We start from the raw sequence: 21,713 nt of genomic DNA, 5'->3' as shown, positions 1-21,713 counted from the left end.
AGGTTTCAGTAAGAACAGTGAAAAATCCTGGAGTTAGACTCTCCAGCTCTCTGTTAAGCTTTCTCTGGGCAAGCTGCCTGGAGGCGTGTTCTGAGAGTGGCGTCACAGCACCAACTTCACAACCATCACGACACTTTACAGCAGGACAACCTCCAGTGTTACTGTCAGTTTTCTTCCCTTTTTCCTTTACTGAAAACCTCCATATGCCCTGACAACAGCCCAGACAAAACAAACAAAATAATTTTTATATTAGTTAGCCCAATGGTTGGGTGAGACTACTGAGTCAAAAGTGCTGAACCTAGAGACTGATTACAACATGAACAATATTGACAGTCTCCAAAGTGACTTCGCCTGTCAGATCCTCTCCCATGAGACACCAGAACAGCTATAGATACAGTAGCAGATGCAAACTTGGGTAAGGACGGAAAGTGAGTCATCTTAGTGAACTCATCCATAATGGAGAGAAATAGCCAGCATAAGGGAAGTCGAAGCAATACTTCAACCAAGAAAGGTCGAAGATGACCAGAAGGAGACAGAAACATACTCCATTATGGCTGTGGATACAATGGCCCACTAGAAGCATTGATGTAGAAAAGAGAGAGAGTAAACCCCTAACAGCAAGAGTATCACCATTGTAGGATCTGGGACAGACAGTTAGGTGCAAACAGATGGTTGTCAGGACTATAACTAGGATCAGGTTCAGTCTCCTGAGTTTCCACAATAATCTCATACCACTCAAAACCAAAAGCAAAAACTTATTTCTTGTATAAAATTCTCCAAGGTGGAGATCTTGTTGCCCATGACGAAGTGCACATATTTTGGTTTTATGGCCAGTTTGTAGTAGTGCAGCTCAAAGAATGGAAGTCAGAGAGGGCATAAACTGACAAACATACAAAAACTGACAGAGCGAATGACTGACCATATAGTTCAGAGTCCATAAAATACTCAACTGGTCAGTTTCTTTTGTTAATTCTCAAACCAAAGCAATGAATGACATGGATTACATACATTAGCATATTTTCTGTTGGCTACCTGCTGGTCACTGATGGTTGGAACACTCAATTGTACGAGGCTCCAAAGAAGCCCTCATGCATTATTCAGGCAAGTTCAGTAAGTTGCTTTTAATTTTCGCATCGTCGATTGGCCTGCTGTGTAATGATGATACTAAGAGTAGAGGAGCACAAACTCCATGCGGGGGTAACATTAGGGTTGGGGTGGTTTAGGATTTCGTTGGACTGAGAGGTTTCCAAGACAATTTAATAGTACTCACGCATACATACTGAAATAAGTGAGCATTTTTTAAGCAAATGAGTCAGAAGAAACAGACCCTTTAAGGACTCAAATATTCTAGATTTACTTTTTATGTATAAACTTATGTTTAGAATAATCAATAAAAACAAAAATACAAATTATGCATTGACTGTGAAACTTAAAACTGCAATTTTCTTTTTTTTTCCTTAGCACTGGGGGCTAGTCAAAGGGCCTTAGCCCAAAAAGATTGGCCTTCTAGAATGCATATCAACACCTTAATACAACTTGGACAAAGAAAATAACATTTTTGGTTGTTGGACAAGGGCATCTCGATCATAAAGAAACAGGAGTCATGTAGATGGAAAACTGCCATCTACAGTACACGTCCATGAAGTAAGAAAACTTTGATGCACAATTTGAGCAAATGTGTCATATTGGGCTACAGCACCCTGGAACACACCAGTTACAGGCTGGTAGTGTGTGGGGAGGGAAGAGTTGAAGTGTGGAAATGAGAAGATTAAACACCAATTGAATTGAATTCAATCAACTGCATTGAGGACGTTGAGAGAAACTCAAGAGACTGACAATAGGAGCGGCAACTGAGGAAGCCTATGGCAGAGTACCTCACCTGGACTGAATGTGGAAGTCAGGTGCATTAGGTAAGCATCACTACAGGTGCACGACAGGTACAGGTAGAGGTAATAAGTGGCAGGCTTTTAGCTCGAGGGGCATCTGGGCGTTGTGGGAACTGCAAAACATGAACAATTGGATGCCCTGTTTTGTCAGCAGGACAGTGTCATCATGGTGGCCTTTATGGAAAGGGTGTTTACGCCCGATTATTCCACTGAATATGATAGAATTTTGTTTTTAAATTAATCAGGGTCAACCAAGTGAAACTGCACATGAGACCCCTGCATCAGAAAGTGAGACTGGAAGTGCTATTGTGGCAACAGCTACTGAGTCCACCTGTACAAATTTTGACTCAGATGTTTGTTTTTATAAATACTTATTTTTGTATAAATATATATAATAGATAAATATATATAAATAGATATTTTTACTTCTATTTTTACAGAGCAAGTTTGTGTGTTGGGAGGGGAATGAGCTTGAGGCGGGGGTTAGTGCAAAAAAAAGTAACATTAGGCTTGGGTTGTCTAGTGTCACCTTTTCAGGCGATCACTCAGTGAAACAACACGCAGAGCAGCCTGAATGAGGACTTTTGCGGAGGCAAAACAAGCTATGCAAGACCGCTGGCAACCCACTCCACCATTCTCTGAGGGACCTTTGTTATAACCTGGCAACACCATCCACACACTTCAGTGCTGACTGGTTCAACACAAGTTACAAATTGAAAACTTGCAACTTGCTAGCGACTAAAGAGGAAACGTGATATATTGGTCAGTTAGTTAAAAACTAACTGACCAATATATCACGTTTCCTCTTTATTTGATAAGTTTTATGCCGTCCTTAGTGTCAAGTATAAAGGACGGCCGGCTCCGAACGTCATCATGGCAACTCTACGGTGCAAAGCATAGTGTTGAACTTTTCAGACATACTGAATTGCATTGTGCGAAGAGTGTTAATCTACTTTCACTTAAACTCAGCAAAACCAGGTAAGTCATATTTACTAAAAAAAAAAAACAACTAAATAAACACGAAGCAAACTGGGGAAAATAGGAAAAACTGGACATGTAACAAAACAATGGCTAACATAAATATAATAAAAACACATCTAAACATCATACATTTTTTGGTTAACAATCACTGTTCTAGACTACTTATGTAACATTTAAAAAATAGTAAAAAAAAAAAAAAACATTTGATAAATGACAGCGAAAAGTGACAGCAGAAGTGACTAAGATCCAGACATACAGAATCTTCTTCCTCCCATAAAAGTTCTGATGCTAGTGTGAAGCAACTAAAAACAAATGAGTTACCCCTGAAATCATGAATGCCACTGACATTGAGAGCACATACAGTGAACACAGTTACTTGTAGTGCTGTGCATCTAACTGTTGAGAGGAGTCGCGAGCAAGTTTTTTCACATTGTGATTGTAAGTGAGCCCAGCTCATAGTGTGACTACCTGTTTGATCCCTGCAGTTCACTTAGGATATTGGAAGACAGTTATCTTCCTTCTTTTACGCTGTCTAGATGATGATGGCACTGTAAGTGTTTGGCACAATGGGGAATGGTTCTTGCCAAATGGTTCCAAAGGAGTGCATCAGAAAAAGACAACAGGGGAGTGTATTCATTTTTGTCTTGGTATTTTTTTGTTCAAGCTGCAGAGGCCAGACACATAACATTAAAATTATTTTCTACAGGAATGGGCCCCACTTCATGGTGAAGTAATGATTTTTGGAAGGCAATGTAACAAAGGGCCCCAGGAGGTGTCGTGATAAACACCATCACTAACATTTTTATCCAGATTGGAATCCATTGCTACCTACTGAGCTAACAAGCCCTGATCAAGCCACGCAACCAAGTCACATAGACAGGTTAGTCAACAACCTCAGACACAAGCAATGTGTAGATGGAAACTCATTTCTATATGGAAAAGAACAAACAAGTTTGGAGAGATCCTGACTCACTCCTTCAACTTCATCATAATTGGGGCCTCTGCAGCAGGCTCAATCACAACCATGCAGTAATTGTTTTCAGTGTGTGTAGCCAGGTTTGGCCGCAGGGCCCACATGGCTTTACATTTTGAGTGTGTGTATATAACTGACACATGCACAAAGGCAGGCACGCTGATCCATGCTCTTCAAGGATCACTGCTCCTCCAGCACTGGAGCACAGCCCCCTGGTGGGCTCTCAGTCAAAGCAGGTGTTCACTGACCTTTGAGCAAAAATACTCTCCAGTTCAGTCCTTACTCAGCTGTGGCTTTCTACCATCACCAGATGAGCTCAGTCCAATATTGTCAAAGCAAACTTGTATTGTTCCAACTTGTATTCTAAATGGCAGCTATATACGGTATATACAATATGACTACATTAGGGTTGTAAATAAAAATAGATAGTAGGCCTGTGTGGAATACCGGCTTGTACCAAAACACAAAACAGAAAATGACTCACGTGCCATCTAGGTAAGATGTTGGTTGTTGCATTTCAACATGGAAGTTTAGTTCATGTTCATGATTTACATGGAAGTTTACTTCATGTGTTGAAATGTTCTCTTCCCAACATTTAAAATGTTTGCACTTTATTTTTGTACTTGTACATTTGTTATCAAGGCCATCTCAGTGACATGAAGCAGTTACAAGAAGACAATGGAGTGCATACTGTACCTTATACAAGTGTAACGAATAAGTGAACAACATTCCGTCAAGACATCACAGAATCATGTAGTGTCTTGCAGCATGGTAGTTGTAGTTACAGTTTGTGAACCATTAATAATAGTAATAATAGTGATGCAAGTTCATGCTGAGCAGATAACTATTTTGAATGACAGGCAGAGACAGCACCACACATTGAAACAAAGGCCTAACCTCACATTTTAACATTACACTGTTAGGAAAGCTTACAGATACACTTTCAAACAAGGACAGAATGAAAAAAAAAAAATCAAATCATACCACAGATTTGAGGGCCAAGTACTCCTCAGTTCCGTGTTCCACATCTTTGAAAGCCGTCAGGTAGTCGTAGCTGATGACAGCTGTCTACATACAAGAAACATCAACAATGTAAGGAGGTCGTTGAATACTTAAGATTCAGCAACATGGATATCCTGCATATATATATATATATATATATATATATATATATATATATATATGTATATATATATATGTGTACTGCATAAGTGTTTGGTCTCAGCAAGGCACATGATGCACTGCATAGACTGTGTAGTCAAAGTAATGGGCTACATACGAAATAGAGAAAGGATTATATATGGTATGGAATATTGACTACAAAACGTGTCGAAACTCAATGTATCTTATTATTTTGAAGCAATGCTGGATAGAATACTACTAGTTCTTCATTACTGTCCCAGTTTTGATAATACATGTACATGGCAAACTGGGAAAAGACGCCCAGTAGTGCTCATCACTCTGCTTGTGTCTCCACAATGAAGCAGTGGTACAAGGTCAGATACTCAACTGTTGCAGCAGCCCGTCCAAACCGAATCAAACTCAAGTCATTGATATCAAACTGCTTGCTGTAGAGGTAAACCCCAGAAGACGCAAACACTGCAGTGGCCAAGGAGGAGATTTTGAGCAGCCGGACAGCCATCAGGGGGCACAGTGACAGCACCTCAGACAGGGGGCCCTCACAGGTTCCTGAAATAAAAAGTGCTTTAATAACAACGCTTCTTTGTTTTTTCCTGCCAAGAGATTGGACGACTCTTTCCTTCAACATTAAACAGAGGCTAGCATCTCTAACCGCCATGACTCCTCGATCCTCAAAGTGCATTCTAATTTCCAATAAGTGCAGATCACGACCCAGACTCATAATTCATAAATATAACCAAAGACTGCAATGCACCTAATTAAAAGTAAACAAAAAGGTAAGATGGACATACTTACTTCATTTACTTATTATTGGACATTATTTCCTATTCATATTATATCGAATTAAAAAAAAACAAAAAAAAAACTAGTGAATGTCACAGCCTTTATGGATAGTGTGGCCCTATATGCTGAAGATCAGCTAGTAAAAGTGGGTATGATAGAGGAAAAAAAAAACAGCTTTAAAACTATTTTTTCGAAGAGCTAAAATTGGGAATCAGATGTGATTTATTTCAACACATGGTTATAGAATAATATAAATTCACATCTAAAATAAAGTCAACCAGGACGGGAGGAAATATGCTTTATCAAAGATGCTAAGCATTCATCAACATATTATACCAATATCGTAATAAATAAAACAATCTTCGGATAAAAAAAGGGGCGCACTGCTCTTCCATCTGAATTCATGTATGGTGTCGATATACTGTCCTGATTCTTGCAGTAAACTTGTCACTTCTGCTCATGACTACGGGCGGCTGTTACTTAAACGCCACTCCAACGTGTGTGTGGCATTGCCTGCCTCGCTACGCAACAAAAACAGGAAACGAATGCCTATCATACTTCACATTAAATCGAAAACGAAGATGCTATTATGAGTAATGTAAAAGAAATCATTACCTACTGAAAGTCTCCAGATGCGATTCCGTGCCTTTCACTTACCGGTGTTATGTGCAGCTCTGACCTCGCCAGTTTTGTACACTGACACAAGGTCTTGTGGGTAATGTAGTCTAATCGTAGCGGCCCACAACTACAAAGTATTCCATTGAACGATCGGTGGGATACATTTTCGACCGGAAAATCATATACATCTCTTGTACTCATGAAGACAAAAATGCGTCGAACAAAGAGAACCATTGTTTCGTAAAATTATCGGTGTACGACAAGCAAGAACTACACTACCGTCGATGAAAAGTGACGTAATCCACAACAAGCGCCCAGCTGACTTTTTTTTTTTCTTTAACTTTATTTAAACAAATCGTTGGTGGAAATAATGGATTTACCTGTATGTGCGAGATTTTTTTTTACCCATTAAACTATAAACAAATGACCCCGGGGCTTTGATAATAATAATAATAATAATAACTTTTTTTTTCACACGCCTTCACAAATTAAGTGAAATTTTTTGAAAATTGTTTCATTACCTTTATTTTACGAGTATTCTATTATATCCTTTTGCAGTTTCAAACATATCAGTTTTCGCTATAGCGAATTTACACCCACAGAAAATAACTAAATAAGCTACTGAATTAAGCTACTTTGAGGAATGTTTTAAACCATTCACAGTAACTGGCTCGATGTAAATAGATAAATAAAATTCCGAGCAAATAATGAGTAAGTTGTGACAAACGCCTCAGCTCTCTTCAACAGTGGTCCGACCAACAGTGGTGCTCTTTTAAAACAGTTACCTATTTTATGGAGATCAAGGTGGGAAAAGGATCAAACACAACATGTGCAATATGAAGCCAGAGATCAAGCAAAGGTTTGTTCTCAGAAATGTCACCATAAACAATCATGTAAAGGTTTATAACGTCTGAAAAAAGCAATGAGAAAGAGGTTCCTGGAGCAGAAGACTGTCGCACGCATCGTCTTCCTTGCGAAGCTGTGGATTAAGTTCAAAGAGGGTCATGTGGTAATCAACAAAACCCCATGACCACTGCAGCGTCACCACAGGAAGCAAGCAACGAAGACTACGACTGACTGAGAGTTGCATGCACAAAAACCATCTGAGGTCATAAAGAATGGTCAAAAGTTTTAACAGTGCCAAAATCATTCATGATCAATCCACATGTAAAAATGATCATCAGTGTTATGACGGTGTTCGCCTCTCTGCTCCTTCATGAACCCTCATACCCTCTACTATGTTATTACAACGAACGTTGCGTTACATTACGAATGTCGGTTGGGGGATCGTAATAAACATTCGTTCATTCATTCATTCCATTTGTGAGGGCAGCCAGAAATGCCTGTTTTGGTATTGAAAGACAAACATAGCATGTGGAAAACATTAATATACAGTAAGTGCTACATTGCACTGCCTCTTGTACCATTTCCCATTCCTTGTTGATGGAGGAACAAACTGTAGGATATATTAAATATGTTAAATACGAAAAGAAATGCAATACTATCAGAGTTCCAGGTAAAGGCATTTGATTTTAATCATAAAAGAAAGACAGACTATAAAATATCAACATTGTTTCAGACATTAATGACTGGTCTTCTATCTTCATATGTTCTTCGATGTTTATTTGATGTTTTGTTCATTTCATCATTTCAGTTGGAGGACCACCTAGAAGAAACACAATCATACATAAAATTCAGTTCTATAACACATCTGCTCAAAGGTAATAAATAAATAAAAATCTATTTTTACAGTTTAATTATGAAGAGAAAAATATGACTTGCAGTATGTAGTTTGTTACAGTGAAGAGATGCATCATTGTGTTTGAAACGGATATTTAGAAATTCCAAATGCCACATTGTCAATCCCAAAAAAAAGGGACAAAGAAGCATATGAGTAGAACTTGGATCTTTCAGTAGAAGGAGAAAAAAGATAGTAGCCGAACTTTTAGATGGAACTACAAACTACTGGGGCACATGCTGCTTTCGGAGAAAATGGGCATCCAAAACCAGGTATATAAAATGTGTGTTTCTATAAAGTGTGTATACATGTTGCTGTTGTTACCTTGTTAGCAGATTCCAATGAACTGATGAGCATGTTCAACTCCTCCTTGCTAATCTCAAGAGTGACAGGACGCAGAGCTCCATCCTCTCTGACGTCAAGACAGAGGCTGACCAGAGGAGTCTGGAGAGACGAAATCTTGTCACTGGACAGAGCCAACTGTTGGGACACGTAGAAAAGTGGCGTTAGCTTGACAGTACGAAAAAGAAAAGGACGCACTTCACAGTAGTTAAATAATAACATGCAAGTGAAATGACTGACCCCATGAGTTGCATGGTATCAGTCAGTGTGTCAGTCAAGTGTTTTACAGAGTGTGGGTAAAATATTTTCTTATTTTATATACAGTTTTCCCAATTGAAAATAAATCCATAATAATAATAGAATCCATGATAGTGCTAGCAAACCAAGACAACAAATGCAGGAATTAGTAGCACATACAAGGCAAAAAAAAATATAATGTTGAATAAATCGTATGAGGAAAACAAAAAATAAAGACTCAAAAGTTGGTCAATTGAAACAGTGTCCAATGAAAGACCGGGTTGACAAGACCTGACAAAACACGATTAACTGATGCAATTTCTTCAGTATGCATGCAAACACAGATTGTGTGAGTTGGTTGCAAAAGAAGGTGGGATGAAAGGAATGTTGCTATGAAAATGCCTGTTATGATAGGCAGTTGCAATCTAATTCTTAAATATTTATATGCAGCCCGTGCAACAGTGTCCACCCGCTTATGCTTTCCTTGAAACGTGAGTTCAAAGCCAAAGATTACCGACCAGACAGTGTCATCTATTGGTCTCTGAAAATTAGGACACTTTGTTTCATGAGACTGCATGGCTTTAACATGCTTCTTCAGTGACTATAACAAAATTGGATATGTGCTGGATATCTGACATCAGAATGTAGGAGGAAAGCAATGGTGTGAATGAGCCAAATTGACATCAGGTACAGAAGCTTGAATCTTTGCTCACCTTAAGCTGCCAGTCAAAGTCTTGGAGAATAGTACTGGACATGGAGTTTGTTGTGTGCATCAGAGCCTGTCGGATCTCCTCTTCTCTTGCCCTCAGCACACTGAGCAGAGCTTGTGCATGACTGTTGTCTATACCAGACAGGCTAGCGAGCACCTGCCGATAAAAAAACAGAAGCCCACAAAACTACTTAGATCTAGCTCATAATTAAATTCCATACAGCATAGTTGAACCGATTTGCACGTCAGTCGCAAATTGACCATTTGTGTAGTATAACATAAAAATGCAGAGGTTCCTATTTTCTAACTAGACTACAAGCCTAAGAGTTTATTTGGATGCACTCAGATTGCCAAGGATGTGGCTTAAATGACTTGCATTAGTCACTGAGTGTTTCGATTAAATACATCTTGAGAGAAAAAACAACACGTCTACTCACCTCCTCATCAGAACTGTTGTTACCCACAGCCAGACGGAAGATGGCCGCAAGAGAATCCAGCTTCTGCAGCCACTCTTGCAGGCTCCAGGTAGAGCTGTAGTCTTCGCTGCTAGGCAGTTTTTGACTACAAAACCTGTCAATCCCTCTGTGACACAGCTGGAACAAAAACACACAGCATGTCGAGACGAAAATCCATTTAAATGATTACCTCACAATCTGTTTATTTCAGTCTCATTTCGACTGTCATTCATAATTCATGCACAGATAGAATAACATGCAATATGCATTTGCTACCTACATTTAAATAAAAGCAGTTACATTTGACTTGTTGCACATTTATATATGCTATAAGTTGTTGCGTTCCTCATACAAATCTCTCAAGTCATTTCTTTGCTTTAGTAAGTCAGGCCAATGTTATCAATACCCTCACAATTGTAATGTTTCTCATTTCTGCAGATCCTAAAGTCCATGTCTACTCTATTTTTAGAGATGTTCATTTGTATGTAGTTGGAGGATTAGATGGACAGATTGGATAGATTAGATTAGATGGCCTTTATTAGTTGAAGGCATAATTAAAAAAAATACAAAAAAGTTCAGTATATACTGTGTGAAGATAGCAGTAACCTGCTGCCTGCTCAAAGGTCAGAGAATCCAGAAAGGATAGTTGATATAGGAAATGAGTAGTTTTCCTGAGGCAGTGTTCGGCTGGCGAACTGTATATGCATGCACTTCCTCAGGTAACTAACAGATGAAGCAAAAATAAATAAATGAAAAGACAACAACAAAACCTTCAGACAGTGATACAAACGCAACAATAATGTTGTTAACTGCTTCACATCACTGTTTCAGCTGACACCTGATAACCAAACAACGTAACTGTTTGCGTGATGCGGACTGGTGTTTTAGCTCCCACTGTCGCTCCCAGGGAGCTTCCGTCCGTACATTTAAAAGGATAAACTAAATCTTTCAAATGACACTTCATACTTACTCGGATAAAGTCTGTCACGGGCAACTGAGTGAGCGTCTCATCCATGTTTTCATTTGCTTCCGCTTTCCGCTGACACAGGTCAGCTGATTTTGGTCATGTGACAATGACGTGCAGGGCATTTACCCCGTGTAGTAATGCATTGCTGCCCCCAGCAGCAAATCCACGTTTATTGAGTAGATTTACCCCGCTGGTCTTTTCTTTGACTCGTTAATCTGGAGTTTGGTACAGATCTAGTGTTTTTAGGAGCGCAGGGATTTAAGATAATGACATTAATGAATAATAATAATAATAATAATAATAATAATAATAATAATAATAATAATAATAATAATAATAATTATTATTATTATTATTATTATTATTATTATTGTGACAAGCAACTTTAGTGGGTGTGATGAAAGTCCCAAAATGTCCTGAATAATGCAACGTTAGCGTGGTGTTTCCACCCAATGAGATCTTACTTCTGCAAAAGTGGCAGAAGTTGTGGTGAAGGGACACAATAACACAATAATATGTAATTCCCCTTCAGTACCTCAGCTTTCACTTCTGCTCGATCGTCTCCTAAGCTTAGTCTGTGTGAAAGTATCTTCAAGCAATCAAGCATGAGCTTCTACAGTCACAACTCCTCTGTCGACGTCGATGACCATCTCAAAAGTTTGGGGTAAGTCAAACTGCCTTTCACTTTAGAGAAACAACTACCATACAATCTGTTTTAACCACTTCTATAATCTAATCTGTGGCGATGGTAAAATGAGGAATAAAAAAACGGATTTGTCCTAAATAGGTTGACAAAATAATTTGAAAGAATTTTCAGTAAACTGACTGAATAAAGATGAAGCCTTAAACGGTCAAGACAAAGACAGTGTTAAACTTGAGCAGTGGTAAACCCTTTCCTGTTCAGTCTCCACAGGGTGACGTGAGGAGATGGTAAGGAGTGTCCCACTTTTTATGTTCTAGACTGTGGACTGTGTTTGAACTGTTTGTGTGCTATAGTTGGTGCTTCTTTGGATGTGCTGGTCAATCCAAACATGCACCTCCATCATATTTCAGCAGTGCAGTCAGGATATATACAGATTCATACAGCTTCTCCTGTGCAGATGGTACCATTACGACCTGTCCCGCCACACTGCAGAGGCTCTGCTCTTGTCGAATGGAAGTGATGGCAGTTACCTGCTGAGGAACAGTAATGGTGGACCAGGACACTTCGCTCTGTCTGTCAGGTCAGCCAATGTTAATGAGGATGATAGTACTCTGCTCTTGAATGAACAAAACCTTGGTCAACGTCCAGGTAATGGCCCTGTGGTCAGGGAGTGGCATGGATGAGTTATGGCATCTCTGGTTAAATCTAGATTTTTTCTAGACTTTTTTTTCTAAATTTTCAGAACAAATATTAAATCAAGATGACAAATGTGGTTGCAAAATGCTGACTTTTAGTTGGCAACGTTAGCTGTTGGTGATAATTCAAATTCAGTGAAACCCGCACCCACTGGAGCCCCTTTTATGACACCCCTGGACTAGATGGTCCAGTGGCCTGGCAGTTAAGATCTGTGATGCATGATCAGTGAATTTACATTTCTTGACTTGAATTACGAATGAATTGTTTGTGGATTAAGTGACTGCAGCAGGAAAACTTTTCAGCAAACAAAAACTCAACTTTCGACTACAATTCAACTTGTATTTGTATTTCCATGACGATTCAGAGCCAACAACTCTGTGAAGCATTTTCATGTGACGCACACGGATAATGGTTACCTGTTTGGGTTCAACAAGTTTTCCACGCTGCAAGACTTCATCAGCCATTTTGCAAATCAGCCCCTTGTTGGCAGTGACACAGGTGATTTTGCACTTCATAAAAAACAACAAAACAAAAGGAAGCACTTTTCACTGATCCATGAGAACAAACATGATTTTTTTTTAATATATTCAAGGAACTCTTCTGGTGCTCAAGCAGCCATACCCTTGGCGAGTGGAGGAACCATCCATCTACGAGTCTGTGAGAGTTCACACAGCCATTCAGACTGGGCGTACTGAAAATGACCTGGTGGCCAATGCACCATCGGTATGGCTTAGGAACAGGTGCTTCACTTGCTTGATGGAAAAAAGAAAAGTGTTGCATCTTCTGTTTAACTACAGTTGGGAACCAAAGAAGGCTACCTTGTAAAACAAGGATTATTAGTGAAGGTGAGTATTAGTCTTGTCTGTTTATGGTGAAGAAACGAGACATGATGTTCTGTTCCATCCTTTATTTTTTGTAGACTTGGAAGCAGCGCTGGTTCACACTCAGCAGACATGAGCTCAAATACTTTAAAGACAAGATGGTGGGTGTGCCCTGTGATGTTGTTAAGCCACACTCCAGAATAATATATTGAAATTTCATCCTGTGTTTGATTTACAACAGTCTGCTGAACCTATCCGAACCCTTGACCTTAGAGAGTGTTCTGCGGTCCAGTTCGACTACTCTCAGAACAGAGTCAACTGCTTCTGGTAAATCACACTCAACCACGCTGTCACTTGCAAAGGAGTTGATGTTTGTGTATTTTCAACTGTTTTCTTAGTGACACTTAAAGATAATTTAACAGAACTCTGGCAGTCTTATCTCCCTGAGCAGACTCTGATGGAAAAGGCTTAGTGTCCGCATGATTTCTTCCTCAACTTTGGAACCACTAGTTGGATCTAAGAACTGACTCATAGGTGGTTGACATACAGTACAGTACATACTGAAAGTGTTTGAGATGTAGCCAGGATCTAGTCCAAGGCATGATTTAAAAGGTATTAGTTATCAGGAAGCCAGTGCAGTGAAGAGCTAACTGGGGTGATGTTATGTCTGAGGTTGGAGTTTTGGAATGCTATGGTACATTGTTTGAGGTCAGAAAAATTGAGTGGGTGTGAGGTCAGGTTTACTGAGCAGGAGTTTTTTGTTTTGTATAATTTCAAGTTGTGTGAAGCAGGATTGAGCCATTTTTAGGGGTTTGAATGAAAGTGAAGAGTCAAAATTTACTCCAAGGTTCCTGCCTATGACTGACGGGAAATATATGAATAGAAAATGAAATCAGACCTCAAAAACTTGCTGTATACCACAGGGAATGTAGTGTACAGAGGAAGAGCTTTCAGCCATGCTGACTGCACTGCTTCTGTTGAAAGATAGCGAGAAAACCACCTCACTAATGTGTCCTTTCCAGCCCCAGAGTAAAAACAAACTATTAAAATTGTGTGGTGGTACAATCAGGTCTGAAGGAATCACTTGGTGGGTACAGTCTCTGTATTACAAGCGGAATCTTTTTAAGATATCATAGTTACACTTGAAACTGAAATGTGATTGGACACCACCTTCCCTAAACTAATGGGTTCAGGACCACAACAGGTTTAAGGGAGCTGCAGAGAATGGCTACAGATCAGTGATGTACTGGACCACAACAGAGGGCTGGTGTCGTCTATAGCCTTGTATCTTTGACTATGCTGTCTGAGATCCATATATACTGTCCAATATTTTATATATCTGAAGATATACAGTACCCACTTTCTTTCACATTTCTGTTGAGCTATAAGACATAAAGAGATAGATGACCTTTATCTGTCACACAGAGAAATTTGACATAGATGGAAAGCTACTACACAAATTGGTCATTAAATTTAGGAAGAAATCCATTCACCAATGTCAGAGTCACCAAAGCATCTGCGCTGACTCGTGAGACAGAGACTGGCGCTGCGCAAACACAGATGGAAGAAATTGCGTGTTTCATGTCTCCACAGTCTGGTGTTTCCTGAGAGGACCTTCTACTTGTGTACAAAGACAGCTGTGGAAGCAGATGAGTGGATCAAGATCCTCAGATGGAAACTGGTAAGTACATTTGGATCCAGGGAATGCATCAGCCTCACATGGCCACATTCTTCTCAAGAACTGTGGACATGTGAAAGACCATTGTAGAGGGCCTCAGTTCAATTCCTATTCTTCCAACAAAGATGATAATCAGGGACATGCACAGATAGACCCCAAGTGGTGCTCGTGCACCAGCCCTTTTTCATGAGATTTGTTTCCTTCATTCTTTCATTTATTTAAGTTCTTGTGGGAATTGTTCCCTCAGCCCTTCCCACTCCTCCTCATGCTCCAGACAGGTAAAGGCAGTCTTGAGCCAGACAGTTGAAATGTAATTTCATTTATTTTTGTCACAATACACACACTAAAGTTCATTATGTCAGGGATTTGATAGCATTTTGCGTTTACATGAAATTTCGCGAATTGACCCAACAAGTTCCCCAACAGTCCTGTGTGTGTGCCCAATGACTGATGTCTGGTATTCACTTTACACTAGTGACTACCTGTTTTTTTTTGTGTGAGGAACCAACTGTTTTGACACCACAACGCTTGTGATGACTAAGAATTCCTTTAAGAGTATTTTAGTTTAGACTCAATTTAAGCTATGTTTTTGTGCTACAAACAATTTTTGGGGTGAATCCTTTTTGCTCATTTTGTTAGGCAACAATTAATCTGAATACACACATTAAAAATGGCCACATCAAAATGAGGGAATCCAGATTGTTCACATAAGCCCAATTACGACACAAATTTCTCATCCTAAAAATTTGAACATTTCTGTTTTCAGTGGCAGTGACGATCGGGTACAGTAGGCTCAAATTTTCAAGCCATGAAAATCATGTTAGAAATTACAGTTTTTGTTGGTGTGTCAGGCCCAAGACTTACCAGAAGTCACTGCCTGCTGCTGAAACATCTTCCGCTGTGTTGCAAAGTGGCGTCAGTTTATGAAACAAGCTGAAATGGATGCTTAAGAAAAAAATTAAGGGGCCTGCAAGATTTAATACCACTTTGTGCAAGTTCATATGTGGATTGTAGCTGCGTGGTTTCCCCAAAATTCAGCTGGCATTGTAGATAGAATCAAAGCAGAGCTGCAGAAATAATGCACATCAAACTCACTTCCTTGTTGCTTGTGGTCTAGAAAACACAAACAGTTTCAAGGAAGGAACATAAATGTCTCTGTAACTATGGTAAGGGGATTCTTTTTGAGAACCTCATCAGGTGTCTATAACACTGTAATAATGTAATGTAATAACATGTACCGGTAATAATAACTTGACTACACTACTACTATTACTATTTTTTTCTTATTATTGATGACGTCAGACTGAATCCAATATGCCTCACAATGAAGATGAAAACAAGAATAGTCTATCAGAAATGACAAATGTAGATGTCAATAAATTGTTTTCTTTCATTTGTCCCCTGACGTGCACTGGTCACACTCAGCATCATCAAATGGCCTGTCATATAAGTCTGTCATATATCATAAAAAAAAAAAGTTAGAAACAATTAGTTAGAAACCAAGTGCCTTTTACTCTCTCTAGCTCACTTTGGCCTGGATAAACTCAGCTTTTTCATTATGACCTTGACTGAACAACTGAAAATATTTCTCAAAAAGTCCCACTCAGACTAGTGTCACTTCACAGTACAAAGTTGTCACACAGATATCAGCAGAGGTTCAGTTGTCTGACTCTAATATTTACTCCCGCTATCAATCAAAATCAGGTTAGGATATTCAGACATTTTAAACATCTGCTCTTGTCCAGTCACAGATCCAGAAAGGACGATAACCACCTGCATTCAAGGATATGACTACAAGCAAGGACGTCAGCCATCTACCGTCATAAAGAAGGGATTCATTGACAGCCACATCGATCGATGTGATAGCTATCTCGCAACAGGGCAGTGGTACTGTCCTACCGCTGCTAATTTATTACATTTTTTAGTGTTTGCTTGTTTTATCTTTTAAATGAACTCATCTATAATGATTATTTGACCTTGTGACGCTTACATGAATGTAAATGTTCAGAGCGAAAAATAAAAACACTCCAACTGAGGTCGTGGGTCACCTTTAGATGAATAGCAAATCTGAGCATCTGAGATGCTGGTTTCAGTCATATTCCCAGTGTGCCCCAGTGCTAAAATCACTGTTCAGACAGTGTTCACGAGCCATTACTGATCGATTATTTATTGAGGAAGCGGACTTTATTTAGAATCAAACATAGCGGTGAAACGCCAAATTGACAGGATAAGAGATACAGAGAGTCTTCTTATAACACACCAACCATTATCAATACACAGATGGGCTGCTCCAGACTGAGCTGACCGCCATTATGTGATCTCCACTACTTGTCTCAGCTCTTCTATTAGGGGAGCAAGCTCCTTCTCCAAACTCATGATCAGACCTGTGGGCACAAAAGAAACATTTAACAACCTTTTGGGTGTAATAGTCTTTTTAAATTGCATAAGTCAGTAGCTCAAAAACGGTTAAAATGCTGTAAAAGAGAGAAATCTTTATTATGACGAAAGTTGGGGATGGATGCAAATTCACAGATCCAATGTGTGTATTTTTACTTTCACCCAGTGCCGGCCATGTAAAGTGGACAGGTTTTACAGACGTGTATCCAATCCACTGGTAACACTCTTCCTCGTCTGTCAAGCAACAATGATGATGATGATGATGGCTCTAGGCATCACTACTGTCCTATTCCCACCCGTGGGTTCTCCATTGTCTGCTGCTACAGTATTTACATGTGTCTACCTCTGTCGCGGTGTTTCGAACATGCCTCCCATTATGGAATGGTTGTGGACGGCTCCATCTGCACGTCACTTTCAGTCCCACTGTACTGTCTTCATCAGTGTGAAAATTCCTCTTCAGAAGCTCAGTCAATGTCACTCTCCAGGTCTCTGTTATGCTCTACTGTACTCTCTTCTTCTCTTTGACCAGTGGTGTTTTTCAAACTATTTACTCCACAACTAATAGAAACATGCCCACAAACGTTGCTAAGATTGACGTTAGTTGTGTTCGCCATCTGCTTGTTTAAAGTAGTAGCTACATCGGACTTCATATTTGCAGCTTGGTTTGTTTAACCCTGCCTATCGCAATTTTGCAACAATGGCACTTAACTTGACCTCATGACACTGATTCTTGTTTTAATCATTTAGGAGATGAGTATATTTATCTTCTTCAGCTGTCACAGCAGATGAACTTAATGAATGGCTTTTAAAGAAATTTCAATACATTTTAATATCCAAGTCTTCAGTTTGAATGCACCAGGTCCTGGACTGCTTGGACCCTAAGCTCCCTCAACATGGTCATGGTTCTTTGACAAGTACACTTCAAGGTAGAGATTTTTCATCTTAGGTGTAGCTATTCTCACAGGACGCTTTTCACAGCACCCCAGAGCTGTATAGTCATACTCAGCAATGAATCTCAGAAATGACTTCCTGGCATAAATACATACTTTAACAGCAGCAACACACATACAGTCACTTGGAGAGAGACCCAGGGTTACCAACGTAATGAAATTACCTGTGTTGGCACTGCTGCCTGCGATGAAGCTGATGACGAGTGGTAACCGGTTAAACTGCACAATCTGAGCAACATCGACACGTCAGGTCAATGCATAGTATACTCTTTTTTAAATAATAAAGAATTTCATTCTTCAGAGACTGTATAATCCGTGTACACGGAGGACACTGAGTGTCTGACCTGGTAGCTGTTGTAGTAACAGATGATACTCTTGTTTTTGGAAAGACCCAACTTGCTCCCCTGATCAGTGGCCAAGGCAAAGGTGGACAGGAAGCCTGGCCTCAACGCATGGACTGGAGCGTTGTCATTAGCCACTGGGATCAACAAGAAAAGAGCACAATGCAAAAATTGCAAACCCATTCCACAAATCGATTTCCATGATTTTCCATCTGTGACTTTAACAGTTATTTCAAATTAATGAACTAATAATGCCTTTTCAATGCAATGTGCCAAAATGGGATCATAATACATAATACAGTATTTAACTGTGTCCCTCCAACAAAATAATCCATTATTGTTCCATTCTCTTTTACATTTACATTAAACATATGAATTCGGTGAGCACACCTTTGATCACTGGAACACCATCACGGTCCGTCACCACAATGGCATGAAGTCCTTCAACACTGTAACAAAGAGCAGAATCTAACCACCATGACAGCAAGTAGCATCACATCATTGTAAAGTGGACTACAAACCTTTGCAACTGCTTGTACAGGTACCTCTTCAAATCCTGTCAAAAGCAAAGAAATGTATTTCAGACATTCATACGGGATTATCCCTAATCCACCTAAATTGACAATAAATAAGCAAACAAAAACAAAACACAAGAAAGACTCAACAATTTTAACTTATGAATAATAGAATGACATTTCTGCTCGTAAAATGGAATGCCGCTTATTCCAATTAATAGGAGAGACAACTATACTTATATATATATATATATATATATATATATATATAAAACAACTATGGATTATATAGATGCTACTTAACGTGACAATTTGAAATCACACTCCTAAGTGAATCATAATGGAGTAACAATTATTTGAGGTGGATGTGGTGAAAATGGTATTTTGGTCACAAGGATGGAAACTATTCAGACAGGTGAATTGTCAAACAACCCCAAGAAAAACATTTAAGTTGAGTAAAAATTGCTTAATATCTTTGCACTTCAATTCCAAAACATATTGAAACACGAATATCATACATCTAACACAATATCATCTTACAGCTATAGAATCTGATGACTTCAAATGTATTTCAAAAGGAAACATCCATCAGGTTGTACAGGCATACAATTAGTTCTTGAAATTTACATTAGTTACATTTTCCACACATATTTATAAGTCACTTTTAATATGTATTTTTGTAACGCCTCCAAAATTAGGCTGATGGACACATCCACTGTGGGACAAATAAAGGACGTCCAACCTACATCACTCACAGAGGACCTCCACATGATGTTAAATTTTAAATTACCCTCCGTGTGCATCTGTGTGGCCCCAGCCTGCTTTCAATTCACTCATGCACAACCGGTTATCGACAAACAAGCCACACAAGCACTGAAAACACATTTGAAAACGAAAGACTCATCTTTCGCGTACGTGTGACCACGGTAAAGACAAAGTGACAAACAGACGAAGAAGTCGCTTACGTCAGCCATGACGGTCCGTTTCTTGCTGTCTGAAAAGACAAAACAATGTTGTATTACCAAAATGTGTCAAGGAAACATTTCTTGAAACAACACGAAGCCACGGACAAGCTTGATCAACTTTGCTGTTCGGCAACTTCCGCTTACATTTCCTGATTCTAGACGCAGTCTTGTGTTACATTTAGTCAGTTTCACGTAAAATAAGGAAGTAAAATTAGTCTGTTACAGACCTGTCAGTGATGTTTTCACAGCTCAACGATTTCACAGCAACATTCCGGGCAAGTCACAAGGACAGATCACATGACCGATTTCTTTCCTGGTTTATTTCTCGTGGTTTGAAATCCAGTGAGGAACTATACCGCCACCTGCTGCAGAGGAGTATGGGCAGGGGCTATGTGCTTATGAAATAATGAGTCTATCAAAAAATATATAATCTGAACTGACTCAAGTTCATATCTATTATTATCCAATGTGTTACACACGTCATAAAACCTAATGATAAGCCTAACATTATAACACTGACTGTATTAGTCAGTGCCAAAGCTGTATTTTAACAGTGCTTTAATAGCTCTGAATATCAGAAGTATGCAACAACGATAGTCAACAACCACAAATATTGCAGACGCAGAAGCAAATGTAATAGACATTTTGAAGCTCTTTGATTTAACCAAGCCACTGTCAGCTTCAAAACAAGCCGATCAAACTTTTTTTTGTTTGCGTCTTCCAAGTGCTAAGATATTGAACAAGACCTGCTCACTTTCAGCATGTGGATAGGGCCTTAGTCTGATACATATCCTGTGTTTCCTTACATTTTTCTTACCCTTTTACCAGTGTTTTGATCTGTACTTTCCTCATTTCGTGCTTTTTTTTGCTGAGGTTTTAATCATCGTGTTTTGTTCCTCGTCTTTCTGGTGTTCATCCCTGAACCCACCCACATCTTTCTCTTCTTGTCTTGCACATTATGTTTAATGGAATTTTTGGACTATGATTGCATACTTTGTAAGATCAAATAATAGTAATAATCGTAAAATCAACAAGAAAGAAACAAGAAAATAAAAATGATGCACTGACCGCTCAGTAAAAAAACAAGTGGGCACTCTAAGAACTTGAGCTATTTAGATTGTTTTTTTATTTAGATTTAGCAGACTTTATCAACTTTATTGAAAGTTCGCCACTGCACTGACTGTTAGTCGGTTAATTGGAAGTTTTCATTTCATTTTTATTGGCATGTATTCAACTGATATCAAAATTTTTGTTTGCATTCCATGAAAAGCCAGTAGCAATTTGATCTTTCCACACTAGATGGCGAGAGCGTATCACTTTCATTCAGGTGAGCGCTTGACCACGAAAAATTTCACTAGTGGTTGTTGTTGTCGTCGAAGAATTTTTCGGCATTTCAGGAAATGAAAAGGTGTAGAATGCAGAAATGTGAGAAACGGACCCATGGAAATTTTAATTGAATGAATTAGTGACTGTAACTTCAATTTTGTTTCATGAAATAGTTTCACTACAGTGCTTTTTTATTTTATTTTAATTGCTGCGGCCTCAATCAGGAGGTCCAACATTCTGGGAGAGCATTGTCTAAAATGCTGTATGGAAAATAATTTAAATGGTCACATTAAATACAGTCAATATGACTTTTTAGGTCATTTATGACCATTCAATGTGACTGAAGTAAAACTGCGAACATAAATGATGTGCAGCCAGTCAGCCGGTGATAACTATTTACATAAGAGGAAACCGTAGAGTCAAAAGAGACAACAAATGTTATGCTCAAGTGAAAGCAAGCAAGAAGTCTAAGAAGCTAAAATTTGAATAACATTTCCTTTCTTCATCCAGGAGTAATTTCCCTACAAACTATAACATGAAGCGGTTGAAATG

The 21,713-nt window shown here is 39.0% G+C and overlaps 4 protein-coding genes across 7 annotated transcripts in view; 1 reads left to right on the top strand and 3 right to left on the bottom strand.

The window, feature by feature from the left end:
• Positions 1–6,454, bottom strand: part of adck1 (aarF domain containing kinase 1) — a 37,195-nt gene extending 30,741 nt beyond the window's left edge. For 3 of the 4 annotated variants that reach the window (XM_053845387.1, XM_053845388.1, XM_053845389.1), the window contains exons 1-3: positions 6,379–6,454; positions 5,351–5,529; positions 4,825–4,908 (exon numbers count right to left, since the gene is read on the bottom strand). In XM_053845387.1, coding sequence (XP_053701362.1) covers positions 4,825–4,908; positions 5,351–5,482 — 216 coding nt within the window. In that variant the 5' untranslated portion in view covers positions 5,483–5,529; positions 6,379–6,454. Of the gene's footprint in view, positions 1–4,824; positions 4,909–5,350; positions 5,530–6,378 lie in introns of those variants that run through there. The other variant, XM_053845390.1, reaches the window with a different exon arrangement.
• A 1,445-nt stretch (positions 6,455–7,899) lies between these two features.
• commd8 (COMM domain containing 8) lies at positions 7,900–10,919 on the bottom strand. The gene is made up of 5 exons (XM_053845580.1): positions 10,833–10,919; positions 9,845–10,000; positions 9,412–9,564; positions 8,444–8,599; positions 7,900–8,047 (listed from the first exon to the last, which is right to left on the bottom strand). Exons 1-5 carry the CDS (start codon positions 10,875–10,877, stop codon positions 8,027–8,029), a joined length of 531 nt encoding a protein of 176 aa, XP_053701555.1. The 5' UTR covers positions 10,878–10,919; the 3' UTR covers positions 7,900–8,026.
• Positions 10,920–11,369: 450 nt separating this feature from the next.
• On the top strand, positions 11,370–17,229 carry dapp1 (dual adaptor of phosphotyrosine and 3-phosphoinositides). Its single transcript, XM_053845940.1, has 9 exons — positions 11,370–11,493; positions 11,930–12,052; positions 12,533–12,666; positions 12,761–12,891; positions 12,966–13,013; positions 13,088–13,150; positions 13,231–13,316; positions 14,583–14,670; positions 16,413–17,229. Exons 1-9 carry the CDS (start codon positions 11,435–11,437, stop codon positions 16,434–16,436), a joined length of 756 nt encoding a protein of 251 aa, XP_053701915.1. The 5' UTR covers positions 11,370–11,434; the 3' UTR covers positions 16,437–17,229.
• lamtor3 (late endosomal/lysosomal adaptor, MAPK and MTOR activator 3) lies at positions 14,570–20,158 on the bottom strand. Its single transcript, XM_053845941.1, has 7 exons — positions 20,063–20,158; positions 19,836–19,864; positions 18,877–18,911; positions 18,746–18,804; positions 18,359–18,492; positions 18,179–18,242; positions 14,570–17,051 (listed from the first exon to the last, which is right to left on the bottom strand). Exons 2-7 carry the CDS (start codon positions 19,842–19,844, stop codon positions 16,978–16,980), a joined length of 375 nt encoding a protein of 124 aa, XP_053701916.1. The 5' UTR covers positions 19,845–19,864; positions 20,063–20,158; the 3' UTR covers positions 14,570–16,977.
• Positions 20,159–21,713: the final 1,555 nt, after the last annotated feature.

This window comes from Synchiropus splendidus, chromosome 16 (assembly GCF_027744825.2).
Source record: "Synchiropus splendidus isolate RoL2022-P1 chromosome 16, RoL_Sspl_1.0, whole genome shotgun sequence".
Taxonomy (NCBI): Eukaryota; Metazoa; Chordata; class Actinopteri; order Syngnathiformes; family Callionymidae; genus Synchiropus; species Synchiropus splendidus.
Note: the sequence above shows the minus strand (reverse complement) of the source record. Positions and strands in the feature narration are given on the sequence as shown.